Here is a 14823-nt window from a genome sequence, read left to right as displayed (position 1 = left end):
CTTGGGAAGATGTTGCAAAGGAACATTTAGCCAGATCCCTCCACTTCTTGCCCTTTGTATAAACAGATATGATGTCCTGTGCTTGAGGAGCCATCCCATGGCCATGAGGGTAAAAGCTACAGGCTAAAGAGAGTATGGCCAGAAGTCACAACCAACCTGGTTCCCCAGTTGATATTTTTGTGTGGCTGCCCTGGACTGTTTGTTTCTGGACATCTTCTTACATGAAAAAGATGCGCTTCTTTTTTTTTTTTTAATTTATTTTATTTTTTATTTTTATTTTTTTTATTTTAATAATAAATTTATTTTTTATTGGTGTTCAATTTGCCAACATACAGAATAACACCCAGTGCTCATCCCGTCAAGTGCACCCCTCAGTGCCCATCACCCAGTCACCCCCACCCCCCGCCCTCCTCCCCTTTCACCACCCCTAGTTTGGTTCCCAGAGTTAGGAGTCTTTATGTTCTGTCTCCCTTTCTGATATTTCCTACCCATTTCTTCTCCCTTCCCTTCTATTCCCTTTCACTATTATTTATATTCCCCAAATGAATGAGAACATATAATGTTTGTCCTTCTCCGATTGACTTATTTCACTCAGCATAATACCCTACATGACATTGCTATTTTGGGGAAGGGGTGGGAAGGGGTAGGGGTTTGGCTTATTATGGCTGAATGCAGTATCTAACTGATGGACTTAGTATAGGGTCAGTTTTCATAAATGCTTCACTGATGGTTGAAATCAGTGCATTGTATTTTACATATGTCCACTAAATTGAGCATATGATTTGTGTTTCAAAATCTATACATTTATGCATATTGATCAATATCTTAATCTGTTTGGGCTGTATAACAAAAATACTGTAGACTGGGGGCTTATAAACAACAGAGCCTTTTTCTCATAGTTCTGGAGTCTGGAGTCCAAAATCAAGATGCTGGCAGGTTTGATGTCTGGTGAGGCCTGCTTCATGATTTATAGATGGCCATCATTTTGCCTGGTCCTCATGGCAGAAAGAGAGCAGGGAAACACTGTGGGGTGTCTTTTATAAGGGCACTAATCCCATTCATGAGGGTTCCACCTTTATAACCTAATCACCCTGAAGTCCTCACTTCCTAATACCATCACTGAGAGGGACCTAGGCTTCAGAATGTGAATTTGGGTGGGGGTGGGTGGGAGGCACAAACATTCAGTCCATATCTGTCTTTGACTGTACTGAGACAGCTATGTTAAGCTCTCCCACCATGATTGCTGAATGAATCTTGTAATTCTGTCAATCTTTAAATATTTTGAAGCAGTAAATTAAGTGAGAGGATTTTTGATATTTGATGTTTCCAGCAAATTGTCCCTTTTATTCTTAGAGTGACCATCTTTCTCCCTACTGATGAATATTCAACCATTCATTTTCATAACAGCCAGTTGTCATTTGGAGCTTACTGTTACCAAGATAGTAGATGCTACTCTAAGCTTTGAATCTTTTTTTTTTTTTTTTTTTTTTTTTTTTAGCTTTGAATCTTCTAAGTTACTTATTCCCACAATTTGAGGTAGATACCATTATTATCCCCAGTTTACAGATGAGGAAACTGAGGCCCAGCCAGTCAAGGTGAGTTAACCGTCACACAGGTGGTAAGTGATGGAGTCTGGCTCCCAAATCCAGGGGCTATACACAGTGCTTTATCCTAGGGGACTTTTCTTCCTTTGTACCTGTTCTCACAGTCTCGCAGGGGTCTGTTTTTGTTTTTTGGTTTTGGTTTTTGTTTTATAGGAAGAGACAGAGGAAGAGGGAGGAGCAGAAGTACAGGGAGAGAGTTTTACGCAGGCTCCATACCCAGTGTGGAGCCTGACACAGGGCTTGATCTCACTACCCTGAGATCATGACCTGAGCCAAAATCTAGTCAGATGCTTAGCTAACTTAGCCACCCAGGGGCCCTGTTGTATTTTAGAATTCTAGGGCACCCTAGGTGGCTCAGTTGGTTAAACATCTGCCTTTGGCTCAGGTCATGATCTGAGCATTTTGGGTCCCTGGGGTCCAGCTCTGCATTGGGCTCCCTGCTCAGTGGGTGAGTCTGCTTCTCCCTCTCTCTCTAACCCCCTCCCCTGTTTGTGCTCTCTTTCTCTCAAATAAATAAAATCTTTAAAAAATTTAACAAGTATAATTTGTGTAAAAGTTCATAAATCCTAGTGTACATTAGTGAATTTTATATGTCTATATCACCATATCAAGATATTAAATATTTTACCTCCCCAGAAGCTTCCTTTGGGCCCTACCTTGGCCAATAAGCCCCATACACAGGTAATAAGTATTCTGACTTCTGTCACCATAGATTTGTTTTTCCTATTCATAGAAGTGGAACCACACACTCTGCCCTCTTGTGGCTAGTTTTTCTTTTTCTTCCTTTCTTTTAATTTTTTAATTTTTTATTTTTTTTAATAATACATTTATTTTTAATTGGTGTTCAATTTGCCAACATACAGAATAACACCCAGTGCTCATCCCGTCAAGTGCCCCCCTCAGTGCCCGTCACCCATTCACACCCACCCCCCGCCCTCCTCCCCTTCCACCTCCCCTAGTTTGGTTCCCAGAGTTAGGAGTCTTTATGTTCTGTCTCCCTTTCTGATATTTCCTACCCATTTCTTCTCCCTTCCCTTCTATTCCCTTTCACTATTATTTATATTCCCCAAATGAGTAAGATAAGTCAATCGGAGAAGGACAAACGTTATATGTTCTCATTCATTTGGGGAATATAAATAACAGCGAAAGGGAATATAAGGGAAGGGAGAAGAAGTGTGTGGGAAATATCAGAAAGGGAGACAGAACATAAAGACTCTAACTCTGGGAAATGAACTAGGGCGGGTGGAAGGGGCGGAGGGCGGGGGGTTGGGGTGAATGGGTGACGGGCTCTGAGGGGGTCACTTGACGGGATGAGCACTGGTGTTATTCTGTATGTTGGCATATTGAACACCAATAAAAAATAAATTTATTATAAAAAAATAAAAATAATAAAAGGATAAAGAAGATGTGGTCTATGTATTAAACGGAATATTACTCAGCCATTAGGAAGGACAAATACCCACCTTTGCTTCATCGTGGATGGAACTGGAGGGTATTATGCTGAGTGAAATGAGTCAATTGGATAAGGACAAACATTATATGTTCTCATTCATTGTGGAATATAAATAATAGTGAAAGGGAATATATGGGAAGGGAGAAGAAATGGGTAGGAAATATCAGAAAGGGAGACGGAACACGAGAGACTCCTAACTCTGGGAACCGAACTAGGGGTGGTGGAAGGGGAGGTGGGCGGGGGTGGCGTGGGGTACTGGGTGGTGAGCACTGAGGGGGGCACTTGACGGGATGAGCAGTGGATGTTATTCTATATGTTGGCAAACTGAACACCAATAAAAAAGAAATTTATATTAAGAAAAACCACCTTGAGATACCTCCTCACACCAATGAGAATGGTGAAAATGAACAAGACAGGTGGCCACAAATGTTGAGGAGCATGTGGAGAAAGGGCAACCCTCTTGCACTCCTGGTGGGAATGTCAACTGGTGCAACCACTCTGGAAAACTGTTTGGAGGTTCCTCAAAGAGTTAAAAATAGAACTACCCTATGAGAAGGACAAACATTATATGGTCTCATTCATTTGGGGAATATAAATAATAGTGAAAGGGAATAGAAGGGAAGGGAGAAGAAATGGGTAGGAAATATCAGAAAGGGAGACAGAACATAAAGACTCCTAACTCTGGGAACCAAACTAGGGGAGGTGGAAGGGGAGGAGGGCGGGGGGTGGGGGTGAATGGGTGACGGGCACTGAGGGGGGCACTTGACGGGATGAGCACTGGGTGTTATTCTGTATGTTGGCAAATTGAACACCAATTAAAAATAAATTTATTATTAAAAAAGAAAGATGAATGGATGAAGATGTGGTTTATGTATAGAATGGAATATTACTCAGCCATTAGAAATGACAAATACCCACCATTTGCTTCAACGTGGATGGAACTGGAGGATATTTTTCTGAGTGAAATAAGTCAATTGGAGAAGGACAAATATTATATGGTCTCATTCATTTGGGGAATATAAAAAATAGTGAAAGGGAATAAAGGGGAAAGGAGAAAAATGAGTGGGAAATATCAGAAAGGGAGACAGAACATGAGAGACTCCTAACTCTGGGAATGAACTAGGGGTGGTGGAAGGGGAGGTGGGGGTGGGTGGGGGTGACTGGGTGATGGGCACTGAGGGGGGCACTTGACGGGATGAGCACTGGGGGTTATGGTATATGTTGGCAAATTAAACTCCAATAAAAAAATGAAAACAAAAAGAAAACAAAACAAAACAAACAAAAATAATATCCCATGGAGGAAAACATTAATTTCCTGTAATCTCTCAATCTAGAAATAAATGGCTGTTCAAAAAAAAAAAAAGAATATCCCATGGAAAAAGAACAGTCTCTTCAATAAATGGTGTTGAGAAAATTGGACATCCACATGCAGAATAATGAAACTAGACCATTCCCTTACACCATACATAAAGATAAAGTCAAAATGGATGAAAGATCTAAATGTGAGACAAGAATCTGTCAAAATCCTAGAGGAGAACACAGGCAACTACCTCCTTGACCTTGGCCACAGCAACTTCTTGCAAGATACATCTATGAAGGCAAGGGAAACAAAAGCAAAAATGAACTATTGGGGCTTAAAATAAAAAGCTTCTGCACAGCAAGGGAAACAGTCAACAAAACTAAAAGACAACCTACAGAATGAGAGAAGATGTTTAAAATGACGTATCAGATAAAGAGCTAGGATTCAAGATCTATAAAGAACTTATTAAACTCAACACCAAAGAAACAAACAATCCAGTCATGAAATGGGCAAAAGACATGAAGAGAAATCTCACAGAGGAAGACATAGACATGGCCAACAAGCAAATGAAAAAATGCTCCACATCACTTGCCAAAGGGAAATACACATCAAAACCACAATGAGATATCACCTCACACCAGTGAGAATGGGGAAAATTAATAAGACAGGAAACAACAAATGTTGGAGAGGGTGTGGAGAAAAGGGAACACGCTTGCGCTGTTGGTGGGAATGTGAACTGGTGCAGCCACTCTGGAAAACTGTGTGGAGGTTCTTCAAAAGCTTAAAAATAGAGCTACATTATGACTCAGCAATTGCACTGCTGAGTATTTACCCCAAAGATACCGATGTAGTGATATGCCAGGACACCCACACCCTGATGTTTCTAGCAGCAATGTCCACAATAGCCAAACTGTGGAAGGAGCCACGATGTCTTTCAACAGATGAATGGATAAAGAAGATGTGGTATATATATACACAATGGAATATCACTCAACCATCAGAAAGAACGAATACCCACCATTTGCTTTGACATGGATGGAACTGTAGGGTATTAGGCTGAATAGATTAAATCAATTGGAGAAGAACAATCATCATACGGTTTCTTTTTTTTTATTATTATTTTTTTATTTATTTTTATTTTTATTTTTATTTTTTATGATAGGCACACAGTGAGAGAGAGAGAGGCAGAGACACAGGCAGAGGGAGAAGCAGGCTCCATGCACCGGGAGCCTGACGTGGGATTCGATCCTGGGTCTCCAGGATCGCGCCCTGGGCCAAAGGCAGGCGCCAAACCGCTGCGCCACCCAGGGATCCCTGTTTCTTTTTTTTTAATAATAAATTTATTTTTTATTGGTGTTCAATTTGCCAACGTACAGAATAGCACCAGTGCTCATCCTGTCAAGTGCCACCCTCAGTGCCCGTCACCCATTCACCCCCACCCCCCGCCCTCCTCCCCTTCCACCACCCCTAGTTCGTTTCCCAGAGTGAGGAGTCTTTATGTTCTGTCTCCCTTTCTGATATTTCCCACACATTTTTTCTCCCTTCCCTTCTATTCCCTTTCACTATTTATCCCTTTCAGCATAATACCCTCCAGTTCCATCCACGTTGAAGCGAATGGTGGGTATTTGTCATTTCTAATGGCTGAGTAATATTCCATTGTATACATAAACCACATCTTCTTTATCCATTCATCTTTCGGTGGACACCGAGGCTCCTGCTACAGTTTGGCTATCGTGGACATTGCTGCTAGAAACATCGGGGTGCAGGTGTCCCGGCGTTTCATTGCATCTGTATCTTTGGGGTAAATCCCCAGCAGTGCAATTGCTGGATTGTAGGGCAGGTCTATTTTTAACTCTTTGAGGAACCTCCACACAATTTTCCAGAGTGGCTGCACCAGTTCACATTCCCACCAACAGTGTAAGAGGGTTCCCTTTTCTCCGCATCCTGTCCAGCATTTGTGGTTTCCTGCCTTGTTAATGTTCCCCATTCTCACTGGTGTTAGGTGGTATCTCATTGTGGTTTCTTTTTTTTTTTTGAGATTTTATTTACTTATTCATGAGAGACACAGAAGAAGACAGAGACACAGGCAGAGGGAGAAGCAGGCTCCATGCAAGGAGCCCGATGCAGGACTCAATCCCGTTACTCCAGGATCATGCTCTGGGCCAAAGACAGGCATCCCAATCATATGGTTTTACTCATAAGGGAGCTATAAGAAATAGTGAAAGGGATTATTAGGGAAAGGAGGGGAACTGAGTGGGAAAAATTAGGGAGACCAACCATGAGAGACTCCTAACTCTGGGAAATGAACAAAGGGTTGTGGAAGGGAAGGTGGGCGGGAGGTTGGGTAACTGGGTGATGAGCACTGAGGAGGGCACTTGATGGAATGAGCACTGGGTGTTATACTATATGTTGGCAAAGCTTACTTCAATAAAAACAAATGAAAAGAAAAAAAAGAAAAGCAGTCAATCACCATTGTCTTCCTGGTCATTGCCCGCACTCAGTGTTCACCCAGCCTATTTCTGAGTGTTTTTATCTCAGGCATGTGACCCTATTTTGCATCTCCATACTTTACAGATTACTGCAGCACACATCTGTGCTGCTTTTCCCTGGGGAGGGAGGAGATGCCTCACCCCAGTTCTGCCTCTTGCTGGGCCTCTGCTTGGAGTTTGGTCGCCTGATGCCTGGGTTTGAGGTTTATGGCAACACCTAGCAGAAAGCCAGAATGGGTTCACTGTTTGCTGCTGGCTTCCCTGATACAATGCCTGGGAACTTTGCTGCACTCAGGCATGCCCATTTTTTTCTTTCTTTCTTTCTTTTTTTGTGATCCTAGGGATTGTGAGACCATGCTGTCACACTTGAGACTGCTCTGCCTCACCACCTGAGCATCAGGCAGGGACGTCCCCCACTGGAGCAGACTTCTAAAAGTTCTGATTTTGTGCTCTGCTGCTTTTGACACTTTCTGGTACCCAGCTTACAGAAGCCCCCCTACCCCTGCGGTTTATCTTCTGATATCACCTTGGATTCACATCTCCACACCTTCTACCCTGAAAAAAGGTGGTTGCTTTTCTATTTGAAGAATTACAGTAATTCTTTTCTCAGTTCTCTGGTTGATTTTGTAGGTGTTCAGAATGATTTGATAGCTATCTAGCTGAATTCCAGGGACCAGACAAAATTAGGGTCCCCTACTCTTCCACCATCTTAACTCCTCCTGCTAGTTTAATTTTAGCTATGTTAGTGGATGTGTAAGTGGTTTCTTGTGTTTTAGTTTGCATTTGTGTGTGTGTGTGTGTGTGTGTGTGTGAATGTAGTGGATGATTGCTGCAATAATTCCTCCTATCCCTCAGGGACTTTGCTGCTCCTCCCATCAAGAGGTTATATTTCTCTACTTCATGAAGATGAGCTGGATTGTGGGACTTTGGCTAATGGAACATTATCAAACATGGCAGGCTTGAAAAACCCACACTGAGGTTTTCCCTCTTTAAGTTATGGTTAGAGTCTTTTTATTTTTTTTAAAGATTTTTATATGTATAGAGAGGGAGCAGGAGGGAGAGAGAAAGCACTCTTATGGGAGGGGGAGAGGGAGAGAACCTTAAGCAGTATCTCCATTGACTGTGTAGCCTAACCCAGGGCTTCCTCTCACAACCCTGAGATCATGATCTGAGCTGAAATCAAGAGCCAGGCACTTAACTGACTAAGCCACCCAGTCACTCCAAATTATGGTTAGTCTTAAGAGCAAAATGTGAAGAAGCCTCAGCCAACCTCTCCTCTAGGATGAGAGACCACATGAAGAGGGCCTTGCTGATGGTTGGCACTAATCAGCAGGCATATAAGTGAGGCCATCTAGGACCAGATGGCCCCTTGCAAGCCTCCAGGTGACAGCGGTTGCATGAGTGACTCTAGGTGAGACTATCAGCAGAACTGCCCAGCTGACTTCAGCCTAGATTGAATTTCACAGAATTATGAGCACATAATGTAATGGACACAGAAGTTAGTATCAGAAATAGGATGCTGCTGTAAGAAAAACTTAAAATGTGGAGTTGACTTTGGAATTTGGCAGCAAGAAAGCAGCTGTAGAGAGGTGAAGAAATTTCAGCTGGAAACATGGTGAGAGACCCGGTGCCAGGCATTAGAAAAAGCCTATGTGGTTACATGGTATAGGAACCATTGGCAAAATGTGGTGGTAACTTGGGAGACAGACCATGAACTTGTGGATCTGGTTGAGGAGGAGAGCTTCCCCAATCTCTGTCCCTATCCCCAACCTTCCTCCTGACTGCCTGATGATGGTCCCAGAAGAGAGGTGGGTGAGAAGTCCTTGTGTCCAATGCTCCCAAATTCTCCATCCTCACACCAGCCCACCCTTGCCTTTAGCAATCTGTTAAAACTTCTAGCAGAAATCTCCCCCTCTTGTCTGGTGGCACTGTATTCATCCCATGCTACAGGTGAGCCAGTGCTCTTGTCCATTTCTCTTCTAGATTTCTGGCTAGTGGTTTGCCTGTGACCTCAGCTCTCTGATGGGTTCAAGGAAATTATGTTTTTGTTGATTATTCAGCCTTTTCTTGTTGCTTTGGTGGCAGTGCCTGGCAGGTTTCTACATCCAAGGCGGAAGCCAGAAACCAGGTTCTTTCCTAAATCACATGTCTTTTTGGAACTGATCACTTAAGACATCACCTTCCTCGTTTCTGTAAGTTTCCTGAAAGCGAAGATCATGCTGGAGCTTGTTTGGTGTGACTGCTTTTAAACCCAGCACTGCCTTGGGCAGAAAATAAGTCCTTGGCATGCTTGCTGAGTCTGTGAATTCATACTGGAAATACCAGCAGGCTTCAGGATTCTGTGTGGGCTGCTTCCTTTCATCAACACAGAGTCAAAGCTGTGGCCTCTGAAAGTTGCTAACACCCAGCAGTCTCCCGAGGAGTGCAGACAGTGTGGTGCCTAGCATTGGGGGAAAATTTACTACCAGGCATCTGAGTCAGTCTGAGGCTGTATTTGTAGATTTAGGAGATGCTCCCTCCTCGAATGCCTCTCCTATGTGTTGCCAGGCATCCAGTGAGGCTCTCCATCCAAGTCATTGTCTCTGCACCCTCTCTGGTTACACAAGAGAGTGATTATATGATTTCAGTCATATGTGAAATTTAAGAAATAAAACAGATGAACATAGAGCAAGGGAAAGAAAAATAAAATAAGAGGAAAACGGAGAGTGTAGGAAATCATGAGACTCTCAATTCTAGAGAAAAAAAATGAAAGTTCCTGGAGGAGAGGTGGGTGGGGCGATGGGGTACCTGGGTGATGGGCTATAAGGAGGGCATGTGATGTGATGAACACTCAGTGTAGTAAGCAACTGATGAATCACTGAATTCTACCTCTGAAACTAATGATATCATATATTTTAACTAAGTTAAATTTTATAAAAAATTAAAAAAATAAGGAGCGACTTAGTAGAAAGAGCATAGGCTTTGCCAGTAAAGAACCCAGAATGTGGGGATCCCTGGGTGGTGCAGCGGTTTAGCACCTGCCTTTGGCCTAGGGCGCGATCCTGGAGACCAGGGATCGAATCCCACATCGGGCTCTCGGTGCATGGAGCCTGCTTCTCCCTCTGCCTATGTCTCTGCCTCTCTCTCTCTCTCTGTGACTATTATAAATAAATAAAAATTTAAAAAATGTTTTTTTTTTTTTAAAAAAGAACCCAGAATGTGTTTCTTGGTCTTGCTCATTCCTGGTTTTGGGATATCAGGCATGTTTTCTTGTTGAATGAGTGGTAGATTGATGCTCATCTCACAGAGTTGTAGGAACCCTTTCATAAGCTAGTCAGGAAGCTTCCTTGTGGGGGCCGTTCTTATATTCTTTGCTCCCTCATCAATAGGAAATCTGAAGCACCACCAAATGGTTTGACTGTACAGTTGCTGGTAATGCTAAGGAAAGGAAAAAGTAGGCATGGCTGGTGGCTCAGTGGTTGAGTCTGCCTTTGGGTGAGGGTGTGATCCTGCAGTCCTGGGATCGAGTACCGCATCAGACTCTCTTCACAGAGCCTGTTTCTCCCTTTGCCTCTGTCTCTGCCTCTCTCTGTGTCTATCAGGAAGAAATAAATAAAATCTTTTAAAAAATAGATAAACACACTTTTGCTGTATCTTTGCCAATGCCTGTTATTTCTTGTGTTGTTGATTTTAGCCATTCTGACTGGTGTGAAGTGATATCTTTTTTTAAAAATTTTTATTTATTTATGATAGTCACACAGAGAGAGAGAGAGAGAGAGAGAGGCAGAGACACAGGCAGAGGGAGACGCAGACTCCATGCACCGGGAGCCCAATGTGGGATTCGATCCTGGATCTCCAGGATCGCGCCCTGGGCCAAAGGCAGGCACCAAACTGCTGCGCCACCCAGGGATCCCTGAAGTGATATCTTATTGTAGTTTTGATTTGTATTTCCTTGATTATTGGTGACATTGAGCATCTTTTCATGTGTCTATTGGCCATCTATGTTTTCTTTGTTTTTATTTATTTATTAATTATTACTTTTATTTTTTAATAATACATTTATTTTTTATTGGTGTTCAATTTGCCAACATACAGAATAACACCCAGTGCTCATCCCATCAAGTACCCCCCTCAGTGCCTGTCACCCAGTCACCCCCACCCCCCGCCCTCCTCCCCTTTCACCACCCCCAGTTCGTTTCCCAGAGTTAGGAGTCTTTATGTTCTGTCTCCCTTTCTGATATTTCCCACACATTTCTTCTCCCTTCCCTTCTATTCCCTTTCACTATTATTTATATTCCCCAAATGAATGAGACCATATAATGTTTGTCCTTCTCCGACTGACTTATTTCGCTCAGCATAATACCCTCCAGTTCCATCCAAGTTGAAGCAAATGGTGGGTATTTGTCGTTTCTAATGGCTGAGTAATATTCCATTGTATACCTATGTATACCACATCTTCTTTATCCATTCATCTTTCGATGGACACCGAGGCTCCTTCCACAGTTTGGCTATTGTGGACATTGCTTCTATCCATTTTTTATTTTGTATTTTTTGATATATATATTTTTATTGAAGTTTGATTTGCCAACATATAGTATAACACCCAGTGCTCATCCTGTCAAGTGCTCCCCTCAGTGTCCATCACCCTGTCACCCCATCCCCCGACCCGCCTCCCCTTCCACTAACCTTTGTTCATTTCCCAGAGTTAGGAGTCTCTCATGGTTTGTCTCTCTCTCTAATTTTTCCCACTCAGTTCCCCTCCTTTCCCTTATAATCCTTTTCACTATTTTTTTATATTCCCTGTATGAGTGAAACCATATGATGATTGTCCTTTTCCAATTGACTTACTTCACTCAGCATAATACCCTCCAGTTCCATCCACATTGAAGGAAATGGTGGGTATTCATCATTTTTAGTGGCTGAGTAATATTCCATTGTACAGATAGACCACATCTTATTTATCCATTCATCTTTCGATGGACAGGCTATTGTGGACATTGCTGCTATAAACATTGGGGAGCAGGTGTCCCAGTTTTTCACTGCATCTGTATATTTGGGGTAAATCCCCAGTAGTGCAATTGCTAGGTCATAGGGTAGCTCTATTTTTAACTCTTTGAGGAATCTCCACACTGTTTTCCAGAGTGGCTGCACCAGTTCACATTACCATCAACGGTGCAAGAGGGTTCCCCTTTCTCCACATCCTCTCCAACATTTGTTATTTGCTATCTTGTTAACTGTTGGTGGGAATACAAAGTGGTGCCGCCACTCTGGGAGGCAGTATAGAGGTTCCTCAAAAAGTTAAAAATAGAACTACTGTACAATCCAGCAATTGCAGGACCATTTACCAAAAGAATACAAAAATACTAATTCAAAGGGGTATGTGAACCCTGATATTTGTAGCAGCATTATCTACAATAGCCAAATTATGAAAATAGCCCAAGTATCCAAGTGAATTAGTAAAGAAGATGTGGAATATACATACAATGGAATATTAGCCATCAAAAAGAATGAAATCTTGCCATTTGCAGTGACATGGATGGAGCTAGGAAGTCTTATGCTAAGCAAAATAAGTCAGTCTGAGAAAGACAAATACCACATGATTTCACTGATAAGTGGAACTTAAGAAACAAAACAAATCATTTGGGGAATATAAATAATAGTGAAAGGGAATAGAAGGGAAGGGAGAAGAAATGGGTAGGAAATATCAGAAAGGGAGACAGAACATAAAGACTCCTAACTCTGGGAACCAAACTAGGGGAGGTGGAAGGGGAGGAGGGCGGGGGGTGGGGGTGAATGGGTGACGGGCACTGAGGGGGGCACTTGACGGGATGAGCACTGGGTGTTATTCTGTATGTTGGCAAATTGAACACCAATAAAAAATAAATTTATTATTAAAAAAAAGAAACAAAACAAATGAGCAAGGAGGGTAAGGGGCAGGGAACAAACTAAGGAACAGAGTCTTTTTTTTTTAATTTTTTTTTATTTATTTATGATAGTCACAGAAAGAGAGAGAGAGAGAGAGAGAGAGAGGCAGAGACACAGGCAGAGGGAGAAGCAGGCTCCATGCACCGGGAGCCCGACGTGGGATTCGATCCCGGGTCTCCAGGATCGCGCCCTGGGCCAAAGGCAGGCGCTAAACCGCTGCGCCACCCAGGGATCCCCAGAGTCTTAACTATAGAGAACAAACTGAGTGTTACCAGAAGAAAGATGAGTGCGTGGCTGGAAGGAGAGTGAAATAGGTGTTGGGGATGAAGGAGTGCACTTGTGAATTGTACGTAAGCGCTGAATCACTATATTTTACTCCTCAAACTAATATTATATTGTATGTTAACTAGCTGGAATTTAAATATTTTTTTTTAAATTAAAAAAGTTTTACCCTTCAAAAAAATACATAAACACATAAAATATTATCTTTTGCAGGAAGTCAGGTGAAAGATTTCTGTTTATTGTTTTTGAAACTTCCTGTCAACTTACATTTATTTCCAAATAGAGACTTAAACATAAAGATGTCTGTGAATAGATAATAAATAGATGAAAACAATCTGTTCACTCTGAACCACAGACCTCATAGGGGCCAAGACACCAGGGGATTGAGTCTCCGTGTTTGAGAGGTCTTCCTATTTCACAAAGATAGTAAAACTAACCAAGAGGCTTTGGTAGGAATACTAGTAATATTAAGAAAATACTTAAAAAGGGATGTGTGTGAGTGTCAGAGATGTTCCTCTTGGGGAAAGAAGCATCCAGACCAGCAGTTTACTAAGTCAGCTCATCTATATTCAACCAATGATGAAGTATGTTTTAAGTCAGACTTAAAACAGGAAGTGTTTTTAGCACACACGGACCAAGACCAGATGGCATCCTCTGTGGCTGGGCTCACTGGTGTCTGCACTATGAGACATGGGCATCCAAGGTTGCTGCCAGGTAGGCAGATTATCTGCAATCATGATAGGCAACTAAAGCTACCCGGGAACTCTATTTAGTTTAATACTTTTTCTGTTCTTTGCTTTATTTCTGGTTTTTGCTCTATTTCTGGTTTTCTCACTACCTCTTTAAGGGAGAACAGGGAGGAATTTTAAGAAAGGTATTAAGTCAGTTATATTAAAACTTTAAGGGATCCCTGGGTGGCGCAGGGGTTTGGCGCCTGCCTTTGGCCCAGGGCGCGATCCTGGAGACCCGGGATCGAATCCCACATCGGGCTCCTGGTGCATGGAGCCTGCTTCTCCCTCTGCCTATGTCTCTGCCTCTCTCTCTCTCTGTGTGACTATTATAAATAAAAAATAAAAAAAAACTTTAAGAAAGATATTAAGTCAGTTATATTAAGTTTTTACAAGAGAAAGTGGGTGAAAATTTTTTCTAGGCATGCTTGGGTACTTATCAGAGCTTTCTCATTGTACGGCCTGTATTAGACCAGGTTCTCCGAAGAAACAGAACCAAGTTTTTGTGTATGTATATGTGTATATGTACGCATATGTATAGAGGTGTAAATTTGTGTGTAGATATATATGTATATGTGTGCGTGTAGAGAGAGAATGTGTTAGTTTAAGAAATTGGTTTATGAGATAAAGTTGGAAAGTCCAAAATCTGTAGGACAGGCTGGAAACCCAGGCATGTTTTCAGGGACACTAATGTTGGATCTTGAGTCTGAAGTCAGTCTGGAAGCAGAATTCTCTCTTCTTTGGAGGAGGTCAGTCTTTTTTCCTCCTAAGGTCTGTAACTGATTGGGTGAGGCCCACCCACATGATGGAGTGTAATCCACTTGACTCAGAGTCTACTGACTTCAGTGTTACTCTTATTTAAAAAACCCACCTTCACAGCAACATCATGCCTCCCATGAATGGAAAGACAGACTCTAACAGGTGGCCAGGTGATGATTGCCTGTGGGGTAGATTTCTTCCCACCTGCAACAGTTTTCATACCACGAGGCCTATCTGGTGACCCATTGCTCAGGACCAGCCTGGGAGAGAAAGGGAAAGGCTGTGTCCTCAGTGTGCTGTAGGA

At 42.4% G+C, this 14823-nt stretch overlaps 1 protein-coding gene across 3 annotated transcripts in view; it reads left to right on the top strand.

Moving 5' to 3' along the window:
- The first annotated feature begins 13633 nt into the window (after positions 1 to 13633).
- Positions 13634 to 14823, top strand: part of LOC144290416 (adhesion G protein-coupled receptor E2) — a 38508-nt gene continuing 37318 nt past the window's right edge. For 2 of the 3 annotated variants that reach the window (XR_013358087.1, XM_077859624.1), the window contains exon 1: positions 13642 to 13746. Coding sequence is in view for 2 of the 3 variants with exons in the window: in XM_077859624.1 (XP_077715750.1) it covers positions 13677 to 13746 (70 nt within the window). In the remaining variant the exon portion in view is untranslated. Of the gene's footprint in view, positions 13747 to 14823 lie in introns of all 3 variants that reach the window. The other variant, XM_077859625.1, reaches the window with a different exon arrangement.

Source organism: Canis aureus, chromosome 19 (assembly GCF_053574225.1).
Source record: "Canis aureus isolate CA01 chromosome 19, VMU_Caureus_v.1.0, whole genome shotgun sequence".
Taxonomy (NCBI): domain Eukaryota; kingdom Metazoa; phylum Chordata; class Mammalia; order Carnivora; family Canidae; genus Canis; species Canis aureus.
Note: the sequence above shows the minus strand (reverse complement) of the source record. Positions and strands in the feature narration are given on the sequence as shown.